Source organism: Sphaeramia orbicularis, chromosome 8 (genome assembly GCF_902148855.1).
Source record: "Sphaeramia orbicularis chromosome 8, fSphaOr1.1, whole genome shotgun sequence".
In the NCBI taxonomy this organism is placed as follows: domain Eukaryota; kingdom Metazoa; phylum Chordata; class Actinopteri; order Kurtiformes; family Apogonidae; genus Sphaeramia; species Sphaeramia orbicularis.
The window spans coordinates 41,226,378-41,243,756 of record NC_043964.1 but is presented as its reverse complement, the minus strand read 5'-3'; the positions used below and the strand labels follow the sequence as shown (position 1 = coordinate 41,243,756).

The 17,379-nt window shown below is 38.2% G+C and overlaps 1 protein-coding gene across 1 annotated transcript; it reads right to left on the bottom strand.

Annotated features, from left to right (window-relative positions):
• Positions 1–3,057: 3,057 nt before the first annotated feature.
• On the bottom strand, positions 3,058–15,357 carry wipi2 (WD repeat domain, phosphoinositide interacting 2). The gene is made up of 12 exons (XM_030141699.1): positions 15,126–15,357; positions 14,252–14,334; positions 13,646–13,815; positions 13,406–13,502; positions 10,913–11,010; positions 10,698–10,790; positions 10,494–10,564; positions 10,047–10,160; positions 9,746–9,910; positions 6,391–6,498; positions 6,129–6,226; positions 3,058–4,537 (listed from the first exon to the last, which is right to left on the bottom strand). Exons 1-12 carry the CDS (start codon positions 15,197–15,199, stop codon positions 4,425–4,427), a joined length of 1,284 nt encoding a protein of 427 aa, XP_029997559.1. The 5' UTR covers positions 15,200–15,357; the 3' UTR covers positions 3,058–4,424.
• Between the last annotated feature and the right edge of the window lie 2,022 nt (positions 15,358–17,379).

Genomic DNA, 17,379 nt, shown 5'->3' with positions numbered 1-17,379 from the left:
ATGTAACACAAGTGGACACAATGGGTTACACGTAAAGCCTGGAATGAGACTGAGATTCATGAAAAACCTGCATGTTTTGATCTGAAAAACCACTAGGATCATCAAATTTAACACAGTGTCTTTATTTATAGTGCTACATAAAATCATTTCAAGCCATGTTTTCCAGATAAAATGTACTGACACCTAAGTAGCTTTTCATGTCCCAATTTTGGTCATGTTTTTGGCCCCAATATTTTATTAAAAAATCATTAATTTTGGGATGGCTCAGAGCAAGAGTATAATTTCTTTGCATTTATCTGAGGTCATCATTAGGTACATCCTGGGGTGAAATATGTCTAAATTTCTCTTTCATTATTGGGTCTAAAAAGCTGGCAAAGTTCCAGGTACCAAAATAAACCCAGTTTCATAGAAGCACCCTTATATTTTTATGACTTCTCATTCAACTCTAGTGCCTTTTTTACCCAAATCTCCCTCCTAATTTAAGCATTTATTTGGTCAGATTTATTATTTTCATCTTCTTTTAACCAAGCATCTAATGCAATGGCTTTTCAAGTCCTGCCAAAGTTACATGTGACTTTTGATGTTATTTTAAGGCCTAAAATTCAGATTTTTAAGAACCTGCAGAAACCCTGTGTATTGTTTCTCAGTATGTGTAAGAGAGTCTGTTGGATGTGTTTCTTCTGAATGTGCGTGAGTCTTGCATCATCTCAGATAAACATCTTCGCTCTGGTGAGAAGAGTGGGAGGAGCTGCGTTCTCACGTCAACGACAGAGAGCCCACCTGTGTGTGTCGCTCATTCTGCATATTAAAAGTGTGTGGAGTTAGTTGCGATGTCTAAATAAACTCTAAGCAAGTGACACTGTCTTGTTATTGTATGTATTAACAGGTACTGTACTGTATGTGAATGGAAGAATTTGTTGAAAATGGGTCACAATTGACAAAAATCTTCACCGTTCATGCACACTTCTGCTTCGTTTATACATGTGTGTCTACAGCTGAACCCTAATTATATCACAATTAACTCCAGGGATGAATAAATCCACTGGGAAGCTCCACAGCAAGAATTAACGATTGAGAAAATGACACCATCTCTCTGGGAACCGAGGCTCTCTAATCAAAATGACCCAGTGACATTTATTCACATAGTGATGTTGGTATAAGTATACTCATATTAAACAAATAGAAGAGACACTTTAATGCATTTGACATGTATTTACAATCAGAACTTACAGATGAGACAGTAAATGTTCTTTATTAATAATTTGCTAATCCATATATATTTTGTGTGGTGAAATTCCTTTCTCTGTCATTAAAAAACCATCAGTGTTAAGTTTTAATTGTGCTCCATCTCCGTGAGAAGGTCTGTCTATTGGTCCATCAGTCAGACACAATGTCTTTAGATAATTTCTGAAAATTTAGCAGAAACATTAACCTCAAGGATGGACTGATTAGAATTTAGTGGCCAAAGGTCAAGGTCACCATGTCCGCACAAAATATGTTTTTGGCCCTTACTCAAAGAGACATAATGATGACATTTTACACCAGATATCAAGCTATGTACTACTGTAGATCACAGGTGTCAAACATGCAGCCCAGGGGCCAAATCCAGCCCGCCAAAGGGTCCAATCTGGGCCACGGGATGAATTTGTGAAATGTAAAAAATTACACTGAAGATATTAACAATCAGTGGTGTCAAAATCATTTTATTTCAGGTTCCACGTACAGACACATACAGTCCAATTAGATTTCAAGTGGGTCAGACCAGTAAAATATTATAATAACCTATAAATAATGACAACCCCAAATTTTCTTTGTTGTGTTTTTTTGGTGTAAAAAAGTAAAATTACATGAAAATGTTTGCATTACCAAACTATACTTTTACAAAAAATGTGAATAACCTGAACAAATATGAAGAAACCGAAACATCTTAAGAAAAGTAAATGCAATTTTACCAATATTCTGCCTGTTACTAAATGCTTTGTGATTGTAATGCACATGTCTAAATGATAAACTGATAAAAACGAGGCAGAATATTGTTAAAATTGCACTTGTTTTTCTTATGACAATTCAAGTTGTTCATGTTATTTAGATTTGTAAGGAAACTTTGTAGAAGTAAACCTGATCACGATATAATTTTACTTTTTTCACTGTTATTATTTTACTGGTTCGGCCCACTGGAGATCACATTGGGCTGAATGAGTTTGACACCCCTGCACTAGATGCTCCCTTACATTATTGACTCTTCAACTATTTGGCTACAGATTTCACCATCACATTTTTTAGTCTGCATTCTTAATCCTCATTAGCCTTACATTTTGTAATGTCCCACATGCAGATTTTAGGTGAAAACACTGGAACCTTCTCCCTTCAGGAGATGAATGTAAGAAAACTCCAAAAGTGTCAAAGACACATGTACAGTGAAACAGTAGTCATTCAGTTTAGCATTTATAAACATAATCTAACAGCTGGTACATTGTCTCACACTGATGTTAGAATATTTTAAGTATTGATTTTTTTTTTTTTTTTACTTTATTAAACCTTTATTTAAGCTGATAGTCCCATTGAGATTGAGATCTTTTACAAAATAATTTCTATTTCTATAATTTATTCTATGAAAATTTATATTAGTGCTGTGCTTCACTATTGATACTTTCTGTTATCCACCTTTACTGCACTAATGGGGACCTGAAGGAGTTATAGCAGCTTGTAATAATATTACTAAAATAATAATCTCTGCTAACAACCATGTTATGATACACTATAAATTTTTCAGACTTTACAAAACGGGCGGCATATCAAAATATCTCCTACAAAAATCTGTCAGATGTTGTAAAATATGATGCTTTATGCCATCTAGCAGATTTTATATTCATTCATTCAACCTTTACATAATTTTCACAAGTCAATAAGGCAGAACTAAACTCTAAGTAGGGAGTTATAGTAAAGTGTTGCCAGAAAACAAACATTTTCTATTTGCTGCAGCAGTAATTATTACATACATTTGTTTCCCCCATTTTGAGAGATGCATCAGTGCGACAAGAACGAAAGGCACCTATGTGATACATCAACATGGAATTTATTTTCATTTTAGAATCAGATGAATGTTTCACATTTTATACAAAATCATTAGAAAATGCCTGACACTCCGAAATCCCACAGATAATCCTCATTTTAGCGGCTTCACACACACCAAAAGGATCATGGGGAATCATGCAGCATTCTGGACCAGCTGATGAGACTCATCCCGAGCCCCACGTCGATGAAATTATAATCCACAGTTCACTCAACGGCCAGACACTCACTACTGTGGTCATGACCCAACAATATGGTAGTGATAAGTAATATACAGCAGAATGAAGAGCAAGACCCCGCCTCCTGGCTGTCTGTTGATATCCTGTCTGACCTCCACTGGTCACCACTTAAATGTCTTAAGATGTATGGACACAGTACCACGTCAACAACACCATGCATGTTTTCTTACGCATGACACATCATTGGTTATGATTGGTTATGTAGATTTTAAAAAGGTCATTAACATCAGAGTTAAATCAACCAATGACTGCAGGCCTGTCGAGGAAGGGGAGGGGGGGCGGGAGGATCTGCTGAGCCTCAGGTTTTCAGAGGTATAAGTGAGCGGAGGGTGGTGATGGTGGTGGTGGGGATGACAAGTGTAGGCTAATTATTACTTAATGTTTTGCTAATGTACATGCCCAGCACACAGACACGCAAACAAATGAGGTCTCAGCACAAACACACACTCGTATTCGCAAACACCTCCGCCTCATGCCTCTCAGAAATCAGTCCGAGGGGAAACTTGATACCCCCACACTTCTTTCAGGACAGTGTGGGAGCAAGTAAATGGAGGAAAGAAAGAGAAAATATTATACACACCTTCAATTAAGATCTGACAACTGAGGATAGATTTTATTAAGCCAATACAAAGAGATTCCCCTCTCAAAACAGAAGAAAGCATGACAATGGTGCAGAGAGGCACTTACACAATCACTTTCATTTTACACAGTGCTTGCATCTGTGTGTGTGTGTGTGTGTGTGTGTGTGTGTGTGTCTAAAGTGAAGACACAGCTACATTTTTTTTTTTTTTTTAAATCAAACATCTTACACGCACACACTCGCAGCTTTTTCACATTTGGAGCATGTTCTTCGCAGTTGGCACATGTACATGCAAAGCTTCAGTTTGACCCGCGCAGGCCAAACTGAGGGATAAACAGGAGCAGGGAAAGGGGGGGAGGAGGGGGGGACATGTATATGGACAGACAAACGTACAAACTGTTAAGACAGGCTCGTTGGAGCATCTAGAAATGCTCCTCCCCATCTTTGATCCTGCCCTCTACCCCCCCTTGTGTCACATATTCGTAGCAGCACCAGAGGAGCCCTCTGATTGGTGGGTGCAGCCGTCCTCCGGGTCAGTCAGTTTCGAGGATGAGTGGCGGCTGCTCGTTCTCCTCCTCCAGGCGCAAGTCGTTGAGGTCGTCCTCTAGGCCCGCCCCTCCCACCGCACCCTGCTCTTCACAGTAACCTAGACAACAATGAGTTCAGACATCAGGGATTAAAACACAAACTCTTGCATAGGAATAACATGCTTACTCTGGATGCTAATTATCACCACACTGCTATATATGTCACATATTTATACTGGAACTAATGGCACATATTTGTATCGATAGCCATATTTTTGTATTTTGTCATATTTATGTTTCATTTCTATTCATACTGCTTATTTACTACCCTCAGTTCCTTCTCTTTAGCGTTGTATATAGATAACCTTTTTTATCATGGGCACTTTACAGAGATGTAAACAAAATCTTGTTAGTGTACGACTTTTGTTCTGCAATAAACCTCTACTCTGTTCTATTCTAGATTCTAGTCCACATTCTGTCAGCAGTTAACTGGCCTGGATGTTACTGCAATGAAGTGGTTTCTTTCTTCTGGGAATATACACTGCAAAAATTGCTTGTTTTTTTAGCGTTGAGATGTTTTTTGTTTTTTTTTTATGCAGGACCACAAAAACTTGTCATGAGAAGCAAGATAGAACTATGTTAATATTGTACAGACTGACAATATGGGTACAAGTAGGACAAGGGAATAAAACAATAATCATTATATAACTTTACATATACACAAGTGTGCAGAAGTCTTAAGCAGCATTTAGCTTTATTGTTTTTGCAGGGTTGTAATGGGCATTTGTCCTTATTTCTAACAAAATATTCAGGAAACCTGTTCAGAGTATTGAAACACACACACAAAAAAAGAACAAAAAATCTAAACTAAACAACTTCTGCAGGTGAAGTCAGTATTCAGTGTGGCCTCCATTATGATTCAGGAAATCTTCATCTCTCTTGGGTCGACTATTCTGATGTTTTCTGAAATAATCTTGTGTTATATTACATTACACACCTTCATAATGTCCCAGAGGCTGACATGGCTTTTCTCTGTCCAGATGATCCCATATAACTTCTACAATATTCAGATCATTTTTCAAATGCATTTTTGCTTTTAGTATCGTTTAATTATTTGCTGTATATTCCAGTTGTACATATATTATTGCAGAGTGACTAATGCGTATGTGTTGTCATACAAAAACAACAATGCTAAGTACTTTGCACAGTACTGTATGGAAATTCTTGTTTTGTGTATGTTGTAAGCATTTCCTTGAAATTTTATGTGATATATAGAAAAGTAAAGGTGCCACATTACTCCTTGATTAATACTATTATTTTTGAAAATAGACAAAATCCTTCAAGCATCTGCCATGTGACTGGTTGATAAGATACTGCTTTTAATATTAATTTGGATATTCAGTGCAAAATTCTGCCCAATCTAGTGAAAAATTACACTTGGTGAGGCTTAGACTAAACAAACTGTTGATTTGACATAAAGATTCAAAAAGTACTGAGAGCAGAACTTTAGGAGTAGGAATATCATTATTATTATTAGTAATAATAATAATAAAATAAAAACAATGGGTGAGTTTGTATTGAATGACACCATTATTTTTTCTGTAATAAGTGCCAAATTGCATGGTTTTGACCACTCAAATGACATGTCACAAAATTATTCTAACCAGGAGGAAAAAAACCCTGAAAGGATCTTTGTACTTTGTGCCATACCTTTAGTGACTGCAGCACTGTAGGTTTGAGCCACAAGTGGGCGGTCATGTGACCCTTGTTCAAGGATCTCATTGGGTGGTTCAGCACTGCCATCTAACCTGAGGACAGAGACAGCAGGGATTCAGTAAAATGATCCTCAATATATGTTAAAAAAAAATCATGTTGCTGGTTGTGTAGAACGTCAGTTGACACTGCTTTTTCACTGTTTTACATGCACTGTTTGTCTGTGTGTGTGTGTGTGTGTGTGTGCGTGCGTGTTTACCTGTGCTGCTTCATAAGAGTACATTCCCCTCCCTCTTGTGGGTCCAGGTTGTACAGATACAGATAACCGTCAGCCGCTGCTACCAACAACCTGGGAATCTTCTGAATCCTGATTTACAACACGAGACATGGGTTAAAAAAAAGAAAAGAAACTGAATCCGTTTGCATGGATGCTGTATTTAAGTACTGGCTGAAACCCTGTTCTTAAATCCCTTTTAAAGCAAAAATTAGCTCTTCTGGCCTAAATCCTGGGTTGTGTTTTATAAATAGACATATTAGACTGTTTAGTCAGCATGAGTAACAACAGCGAGACTGCTTTTAATAAATACCACAAAGTCAGCCACTACAGGACTAAACAGCACCTCACTGCCATATCATCATATGGCTGCCCAAAGAAAAGTACAGCAAATAGTAAGTAAACCTTTAGGTACAGTATCTAACAACTTTAACATTTAAGACTACACACATACGCAAAGAGGGAAGTAAATATGAACATTAATTAACAAACAAGAGTAAATTAGAAAATAATGATGGTTAAAATGCAAAATAACATATTGTCTGTAACCAGTGAGTTCTTTGAACAGTGGAGAAAATGATTAACCACATGTGCTTTTTCTGTAGAAATTGATTTTAACAACTCTTGAACATTAATATTGTATTTTATGTAATCATCAAAGTGGTTGAATAATTACAAATATAATAAACACATATAGCAGGCATAATAAAATCTGATAATTACAAAACACATTGAATAAATCATGTATCAAAACACAAACTATTAAAACAGTGAAATTTCCAAATTTTACACTAGATGGCAAAAAGTGTTTTGAAACACCATTATAATGTGCACCAGATACTCTAAGTGTATAAGGTTAAGATAATTCAAAGTAATTCATAACTCAACTAAGACAATTCTGTGATGAAGGGAAGACAGACACTGTAGTTAAAAGCAGTGTTTTCTTTTGGAAAACTTCAAAAGAGACTGCAGTTCGACTCCACCAGCATCAATAAAGAAGAAGGCAGACGACACCTTTCACAACTACATCACCCTGGTTCAATAATTCTGTCAAAGCTCTCTATGAGCTTTCTTGCTTGGTTAAAGGTAAAGAACAAGTGCTTTGCCTCATTACTTGTTTTTATTTGGAAAATATCAATGACTTAACTGCCAAGGGTATTACATAAACGTCTGTCCTTCAGATTCGCTGAACATCTATAAAACACAAGGCATGCTACAGAAGGTAGATTTACTCTACCTGAAGTGAAAACAAACAAAATGAAAAGTGCTGTGACGCATAGACCCATGGTGATATGGAACACTCTACCGGGACGAATCATTCAAGAAAATAACAAATACAAATTTAAAGAATTACTGAAAGAGTATTCATTTGCAAAACAATGCTCGGTGTCTGCTAATGTTTAGTTGATGGACATTACATTGATATATAACTGTGAAATATATCTGACCATTTACAAAGTACGCTAAAAACTACTTTTTGGGAGGTACTGTTAATTGAACTAGGTCCTGTATAACATGTATGTTGTTTTTGTTTTGTAACTGTGATGAACGGTTTTTAGTTGTTTGTGTTGTTTTTTTTTGTGTGTGTTCTTGGTAATTTGTGTATTGCAGTGTAAAGACAATTGTGTTGGGTGTGGACTCCAGGAAAAATAGTGGTAGGCTAAGCAAAAGCTAATGGAGATCCAAATAAATGAAATGAAATGAAAATGTCATTTTCTTTACATGGTTTTACACATGCTAATATGAAGGCTGTGTTGGTGTCTGATTTGTGCTGGGAGATGGTTGTCTGTTAGTCAACTGTTACACAGCAGAAGAACAGAAGAGAAACAGAAAAATAGGACCAGTGTCCCCGTATCTCACCGATATGTTCTATCAAGAATCAATAACAAATTGAATTTTTGAGGTTGTCAGGTTCTGCCACTATTATATGCCGCGTTTCCACTGCGTGGTACTGGCTCAGCTCGACTTGGCTCGAGTCGACTCAACTCGGCTCGGCCTTTTTGCGTTTCCATTACGAAAAAGGACCTGGAATCTGGTACCCGGTACTAGTTTTTTGGTATCACCTCCGCCGAGGTTCCAAGTGATACTTAACGTATAACACTGCAGACCACTGATTGGTCAGACAGTTGTCTCTGTGACCTGCCATTTTACAAAAAACAGATGCGGAAGTTGACAGTAAATATAGCGGTACATTAATCCACATGATAACAGCCCAAAAGTACACCATGGTCAAGGAGATTCAGTCTTTGGCGGCCGACGTAAAAATTCAGACGAGACAACACGCAATGAGCGAGTTTTCAGCAACTCTCTGAACAGATGACACAGAAATAACACACAGCATCGCTATGACGTCCAGGTACTGTAAAGTCAGTAGTATCCTGTAACGGAAACGGTCCCCAGGAATACTGAGTCGAGCCGAGCCAAGTCGAGCTGGTTCCACGTAGTGGAAACGCAGCAATACAGTCCTGTGGTGTTGATGCAGATCAATCTCCCAACAGAAGCAGGTGGTACATTCACTGGAGGATAACTCAGCAAATTAAATGAGAGTCCATATATGACTTCCTATCAGTGCTCAATAATAACTGTATTGATATCTCAAACAATTTCTGTGTTATAAGCCATAAAAATATGGCCCAAAGGCAAATTTGTAATATTCCAAAACATTGTAAAAATTTCTCAAAACTGTGAACAGACTTTGTAGACATTGTCCCAAGGACACTACATATAAAACTTGAAATGAGCCTGACCAGTGGTTTCATAGAAGGAGATGTTTGAAAAAATTGCTAACAAAGACGATGACGATGAAGCCGGACAAAGCGCCTTCACAATAATCCATGGCCTATCGGTTGGTGAGATTAAAAACTAGAGTCAACAGATATATTTTTGCAGAATATCCAATCCAAAATCTCTATTTCCAATATACGTACTGTGGTCATTACCATAGATTCGAGGAACTAAGACTGTCATGAGTTTAGCAATAGAGCTCATTTTATGTGAAGAGAAAATGACTCCTATCACAAACTTCATGTAAGCTCATGAGCCTGTACAAATCGCATATACTGAACAATTCATTAATCAACCATATGAACCAAATGCTAATCAAAAGCATTTAGCTAAAGCTAATGGACTAAGAGGATCAATACGAGGTTGCATGGCCTGTGTCTGTGTGTAGATCCTGTCCAGAGAACAGGCTGTTACACAACATACACACTGCTGTAGGTCTGACTTGACTTTTTCCAACGGGGATGTTCAGGTGTGTAGTGTCTGTATCTAGACGAATATTGTGGAAGGTATGACTAAATGTAGAAGGTATGATTAAATTAAATATCGGTGTACTCACACAGCTAAGGCGCAGATGTTCTTGTGTCCACAGAAAGGCAGGCGCACAGTGGCGAAGGCTCGCCCCTGGGTGAACATTTCTGTCACCTGGGAAGGCAGGTATGTGGTGGATGCCATCAAGACCTTACCAAGGTACCCACCCCATGTGGTGGGCTCCTCCGCTGGCCTACAGGCACACAAACACAGAGTGTCAGAACACTGCGTTTTCCTGCATTGTTAGGACCGTCATTGAGTAATGTTTAGTTTAGAGAAAACTACTTCAGCTTCAGAAAATGGCAAGGACAAGACAGAGTAATACTCACACATACTTCTCCTTCTGAGTCTCTAATTTGAAGATATGTACTGTTTCTGTGTTGCTGGAGGCCGACAGGTAAAGGCCTTCCATACTGAACGCCAGTGAACAGATGCTCACACACCTGAGGAAAGACGTACAAAAACAGACATACACAAGGTAGCAGATATCAACAATAATATAAATATGTAAATAATATTGATTTATGTACAGTACAAGTAATAGAAATAGCAGATATCTCTTGTATTTCATGATTCTGCCTGCCTTTTCTGCATGTGGTCTTTGCATTTTGCTGCTGTTAACACTGAAATATCCCCACAGTGGGATCAATAAAGTCTTATCTTATCTTATCTTATCAACACGGTTTACACATTGCAATGGCATGGACAGAGACACAGACTCATGAAGTAAAGTGAAATAAATGATATTCCAGAACATCAAAAGTCAAGTGGTGTACCTCTTAACCCCTCGTCGAAACTCAAAAAGCTTCTGTCCCTCTGGGATTGAGAAGACACGGATGACCGTACCCTGGGGGAGGTTACAGACACAAGTAAACAGACAGGATGAAAACACTTCAAGGGGAAGCAAAAATCTGGGCCAGTATTTCCTTATGTGGAAACAAAACTGCCTCATAAACAACCGGCCATCGTTACTGTCCCACCTTCTCTGATGCTGTGGCCAGTTTGGTTCCGCTGGCATCAAAAGCTAGAGCCGCTAAAGGACTGTCGTGAGCTGGAATCATATTAGCCGCTCGCTGGAAACAAAGTCATATAAATTCAAACAAATTAGAGATGTGACACTTCAAAAAGATAGGTATTAAATAAGATTCATTAAGGCTTGAGAAAATGTATAATTAAAGAAAAGATGAGTTCCTACCAGGTTAACTGTGTCGAACACTTGGACTTCACCTATCGTAGCACTGCCTGGGTACGCCAGGTAACAGTTATCATTGCTGATGGAAAGGGCACACAGTCCTGGAGAAATAAGCAAAAATCTAAAATTAAATGGAAGAACTTCAAATAAAGACGACTACTACAGTTCACAATAGAAGCGGCAGAGTCTGAGCTTGAATCAAGTGCACAGGGCAACTGCAGCAATCAAACTCTGGTATTTATGATGGTTCTGGCAGCATGAGTGGGTGTTTGTTCAGGGATTAAGTTAGATTCACAAATCCCATAGATGTAACTCAAGTAGAGGAAACTTTTTCAGCCTTTGGGGCAATAGAAGGAACAAAACTGAAAATAAACACAAAACACTCTTCACTGTTGGCAATAAAAACAAGAGAGAAACCACAATCCTGTAAACCTGAGGACATTTACTTCATACAAAAGGTACATTCTTCACTTGCACCTTTTCTCCGCATTTTAGTATACTGTATACCACTAGAGACACAGGGAAAAGATCTGAGGAGACATGGAACGGAGGCATCTGTTTTTGGAGAGATGAGACATTCTTTCTTTCAGTCAGCCATCTGAGGTGACGTTATGGTTTGGAGTTTATCTTTGCACACACAAACACTGTTCAATTCATTACTAAGAGCCCTTATTCCTGTTGGTAGTACAGTGTGTCAACAGTTTGACAAACCTCTGCACATGCAATAAAAATGGTATTCTATATTAAAATTATGGGCAAACATCAGTTACTCACATTATGCCAAGATACTTCAGTGCTCAGACAATGGATACACATAGACCTTTTCTATTTTCTATTTGTTTCTATAATTAGACTGTTTATTGTATAATGAATACATAAAACTTGATAAGAATTTCTTATAACTGTTTTCAGGCTTAAAATATGCTGATTACAAAAAGTATGACAAATATATCAGACAGATCTGGTCCTCTTTTGTTGTTTGTTGTATTACACTTCAGTGGTTCTGTGATGTGATTTCAGATTAGTCTAATTGGCTGTACCATCTAATCATTAACAAATGTCCAAAAAAAAGGAGCATGACAGTCTACTTCCACGAGTGATGGTCTTGTGTATTCTGGCTCACTGCTGCTCACAGATCCCTGGATTTAGTGGAAAAGTCTGGTGAAACACTAGAGGAGCGACAAATGTGCAGTACATACTCACGCATCTCTAACAGTGCACACTATGACCTGGAATATTTCTCTCAGCTATAGTTTAATAAAAACAGAGACCTTTCCAGGTCTACAGTTCAGTGCTTCATGCAAGATCCACCAAACAATAAGGTGGAGGTATCTGTTTTTACACACAATCATTTCTTCTATTCTCCTTGTGAGTTTCATCCATACTGGTCAGAGTTAATATTCCACTGGAGGCCCAGATGTAGGAGGTACACATACTATGTGTGCAGTGGAACAGCCCTGACTCCTTAGTTACAGTCATTGCTGACTTTATGTTTATAAAAGTAATATCAGAGAGGACAATATTTTGGATCACTGTTACATTAGAGTATACGGTGCCTCTCACACTGTCTCCTGAGCTGCACTGGGTCACCCTGACCCAGTCATGATCCATCTGGTTGCTTCATATATACAGAAATTAAAGCTCGGCAAACCTTTTGTGGGGGACTTCAAAAAAGAAAAACAAGTGGGATTATAACAATGACAAAACCTGGTTCACAGGTTAGGTTAGAAAGAAGCATTATTCAGTAGTGGGCACAGGGGTAGTTTCAGTGAAACAAAGTACAGGTTTAACAAGGACAAGAAATATGCTAAGCGACTGTTTGGACAGAGAAACTCCAGCACCAGATCTCAGATAGTAACTCCACCTCAGTGTGGAAAAGAACTCAGGCTGATTATCATCTACAAGCCAATAGCCCCCTACTGTGCTAACGACTTGCGCCTGGCTAACAGTCTCAATGAGCATTAAAGTACAACTGAAAGACAAAGGGTCAGTCCTGAAACCATCCCCCAGAACTCTATTCACCAATTTAACCTCCAAGACAAAGCAGGGCCCTCACTATAGAGACCCACCTCAGATTATTTCAATCATTTATAAACCTTTGAAAAGGGTGACATGGTGGTACAGTCACTAGCACTGCCGTCTCACAGCAAGAAGGTCCATGGTTCAATTCCAACTGGGACTCTATGTTAATTGGTCAATCTAAATTACCTATGTGAATGTGAGAGTGAGTCACTTTGTGTACATCAGCCTTATGTACTCCACCTTCGCCTGATGGCAGCTGGGATGGACTCTGGCACCCCTGCGAACCTCTCGAGGATTAAGCAGTTCAGAAAATGAGAGAATGCTCTGTGACTTTGCCAGGAAATAAACAAATTTCACCCCACAACACTTAACTGTACTTCACAACAGTAGACTGGAATGATTTATAGGTCATTATAAAGGGAATTAAATAATGGAATTGGGATGTACCCAATAACTGCCATTCTTACAACTCACCTGAAGGGTTGGGAGGAGTTTCTCTGATAGTGTGCAGCACTTTCATATCTCGGATGTTGTGGATGTAAAGTGACTCTTCCAGACAGACAATCAGCCTCTACAGAGTAGAATGAAAACATCAGTAAGTGCTGCGTGTCAGTACAACTAGCAATGTTTACACAAGCACAAATTACTCTTCCACTACATTATGGAGACTATGATATGCGCATTCTAGATTTAAGGTCATACTATCGTATTTACCTGTCTGTTGAGTTTGACCGCCAGTATGGTGTTGGAATAGGAGTAGTTGCAAATCTCAGTTCCCTTCTTGAAGTGACAGACTTTGAGCTTCCTGGGGGCTTTCAGACTGACAATGGCTACGAGGCTGCTAGAGAACAGCCGCTCAACAATACACACATCCTCTGTGTCCGCTGCAGGAGTGCACACATTCAAATAAATCATCACTACACATTCTTCACACGCATCTTTTACTGGTTGCTTTGCTGTCCATTATGGCATAACAGCTGTAACAATTGTTATTGTGAAATAGTACAAATTTACTGCATGCTGATTCACTTAAAAGCATAACAAAATGCTACATATAACAATCTAATAATGTAGAGGAAGACTGACATCAATGCAAGACCCATATGAATCTGGGAAGTGCTGATACAGTTTATAAAATATTTAAGGTACAGTAGTGCTCTAATGGTATAGTGATTGTGTCCTGCCTGAAAAGCATGCAATAAACATAACAGTATGAGAGTGGTGATATTAATACAGGACAAACTGCAACTATTTTGTTCATGAGATACACAAGGGATTAGTAAATGTAAGCAAGGAAAACTGATCTTGTAAAACACTTACTACATTCATAGATCTGCTCCAGTTTGTCCACAGAGGACAACGAGAAGAACTTATAACCAGTTTTTGTTCCGACTGCTAAAGACCTATTGAACAAACACAAAACCAGCATTTATCAATAAGTGTGGCAACACATATAACCTATATAAATGGCAAATACAGATACAGTGCACCTCAATACACCCAAGAATACCCAAGCTATTTAAATTCCCTTCGTGTCACTGGAAGTACCAGTCACACTGCAACAGCAGTCACACGACTGTGGCTGTTTTGCAATAACACCGGGCCTCTGTGGTCTAAAGCAGTCACAAGTAAATTTAACATAACCAACCTCAATGACTGATAATGGAATATCTACATGCTTAAGTAAAGTATGGAAAATAAGCATAGTGACCTTGTTTGACGCTTTTACAGATGATCAAACAACAGTAAAACAGCTTTAGGGATCAGTCATGGGAAAATTCAAGTCAAAAATACATTGTGACCAACACATCCAAATGGGTATATACGCATTACAAGTGTTTATTAGCAGACAGTTCAACATCCATGACTATTTTAACCTTAGCCACCATGGAAGTTACATGACACCTAACTTACATGTGTATTGAGGCTAAAGTTAGCGTTGCACCACAATGCATCATGTTAGCTAGAATGCTATGCTAGTGACGGGTAAAATAAAAACGCACAGGAGCATTTTATTTACGTAGCTATCAGCTAGACGAGCTTACAATAGTCTGAGAGAACTTTTAGCATCTTTCATATCCAGCCCTGTCAGTAGGTAAGTGTCCAGACATGTTCACAGTGGGCTAGCTACCATTAGCTAGCAGTACAGCACAGGCCATCAGATCCCCAGACACTCTCCCCGGCCCTGACTTACGTGTTGTCCTGGTTAAAGTTGGCGAAGAGGAGCTGGCTTCCGCCAGCATCCCCGCTTTGACTGGCCAGGTTCATGAGCTCGGCACCATCGACATATAAAGCTCCGATAGAAATAACAACAGTCGGGGGGCACAGTACTGTGATATGGACCTGAAGTGCTAATCTTCACGGACACATCGCTTTTTCCCAGCCCTACTGTACTGATTGTTGTTGTTTTTCATGGGGGCTGTTGCTCCCTCTTACTGCGCATGCGCAGACCACGCGGCGTGCGATTCCGTTAAAGAGGCAGTATATTTTCTTCAGTCCGCGCTTCAGATTATAATAATTATTAACATTATAATTACATCAGAATTAACTGCGGTAGTGGATAATGTTGTTACTTTGATTTGATATTTCAATAGATACAGAGTACTCTCTTTGTAAGAGGGTCATTTCAGCAGATACTATGATTTGATTTACTAGCGCCCTCTACTGTCAACTAATGCAAACAACCCATGAAATGAACGGGAGAGCAAGAGTAAGATAGATTCAAAAAATGTGCTTATGATACCGTTTATCTGTTTAAGACTGTAGTAATTCAGTTCAGTTAATTGGAAAAAAGCATCTCCTATCATTGTAATAAAACGTGTCAAGTTCTCAACTTTATTTTACAGTGTTTTACAAACAGGTAAATAAAGGTACAGTTTATTGTATGTTGGTAAAAATGAACATACTGTACACAAGTCTTCACTTTTTTCATAGAGTATTTTGTCTAAAAGAACATGGACTAATATTTTCCCCAACTCTACTGCAGTTGGATTTGTTGATGTCCTTACAGCAGACAGCCCTGTCTTTTCAATCCCCAAACATTCTATTGTACATGAAAAGATTGATTACTGTGTCATTTGATCATTTTATTAATAAGTTGTAAATATCACATTGACATGTGCACATCTGGTACAATTTATTTACTATGTGTATCCCGAATCCTTTTTAATGCATGCATTTCAAGTATTTGAAGTCTTGTTATTGTTAGATCAGAATTGTTCCTTTTTATGAACAAAGTTTATTAAGTAATATAAATACGGTGCTTAGATGTAATTTTTTTAAAATGACTGAGTCCTTGTTATTTCAGGTTATTATTTATTTACTTTGGTAATTATAAAGGGCCTTTCCAGATGAACAAACTTAGTTTCGATCTGGATTGTCAAAACTTGTTCAATAATGATTCTGACTGCTGGATCGACAAAGGTGTGGGATGAGTGGGAAATAATGAGTAATGCAAAATGACTGAAGAGTAAAATGGGTGTGAGTCAGAGTCTTTAGATTGTGTCAGGGGATTTTCAGGTCTAAGTCTTGACATGTCAGAGTATGATTGTGACTGGTTAAAATAAATGACTTGAATAAAAGTAAACAGTACTATGAAGTGACTGAGGCAGACTGCAGACAGGTGCAGACCCTCTACTACTTATGGATTAGTCCATTTACTTTCTGTCTGCAGCCATGTCAGTGTAACTCTTTGTATTGTGGTATTTTTGTATCAGCTGTGTCCTTTGCTCCACTTCGCTGTTTTCAGGGAACGAGTGGCTGCCTCTCCTCTAGAGGTCTGTCAGCACAGGCAGAGGTCCAACATATTGCACACTGGCCTTTGGTTTACACAAGGCATTGCCTCCAAATAAACGTGACAGACAGAACTGAACAGAGACAGGGGTTGTGTGAAAGAGGAAGGACTGATGAGAGGGTGGATAGAAAGAAAGAGATTTTTTCACTCAATTTAAAGATTATGATATAGACAAAATGGACAACTTGAGCTCATTTTCAACAAATCTCTCAATGCAGTAAAATGACAGTTTATTGATTAATTACAGAGTTATAGTACCAGAACATGAATTTAATCAGACTGAAACATTTCATAAAATGGAGGACAGTGTCTTTTTTTATCTTCTAATGTAAATCAAACATTATATATACCCTGTTACCTATAAAGTTGGAATAATTTTGTTTTCAGACACATTCCTCTGTTTATTCCTTTTTCTACACATCAGTAATCATCTTTGAGCAGGCGCAATGATTACATACTGAGTTCCACTTTATCAAGAATAAATCACATTATCTCGTTAATTTCATGAGAAGAGGCATTTTATTCCAACTTTATGGGCAACAGAGTATATTCATGATATGTATATGATCAAGAGAAAACAAACACAAAACAGTACGATGTACTAATATAGTGTCATGTATAATATAATGTGTAATAATGTACTATAAATCCCAAC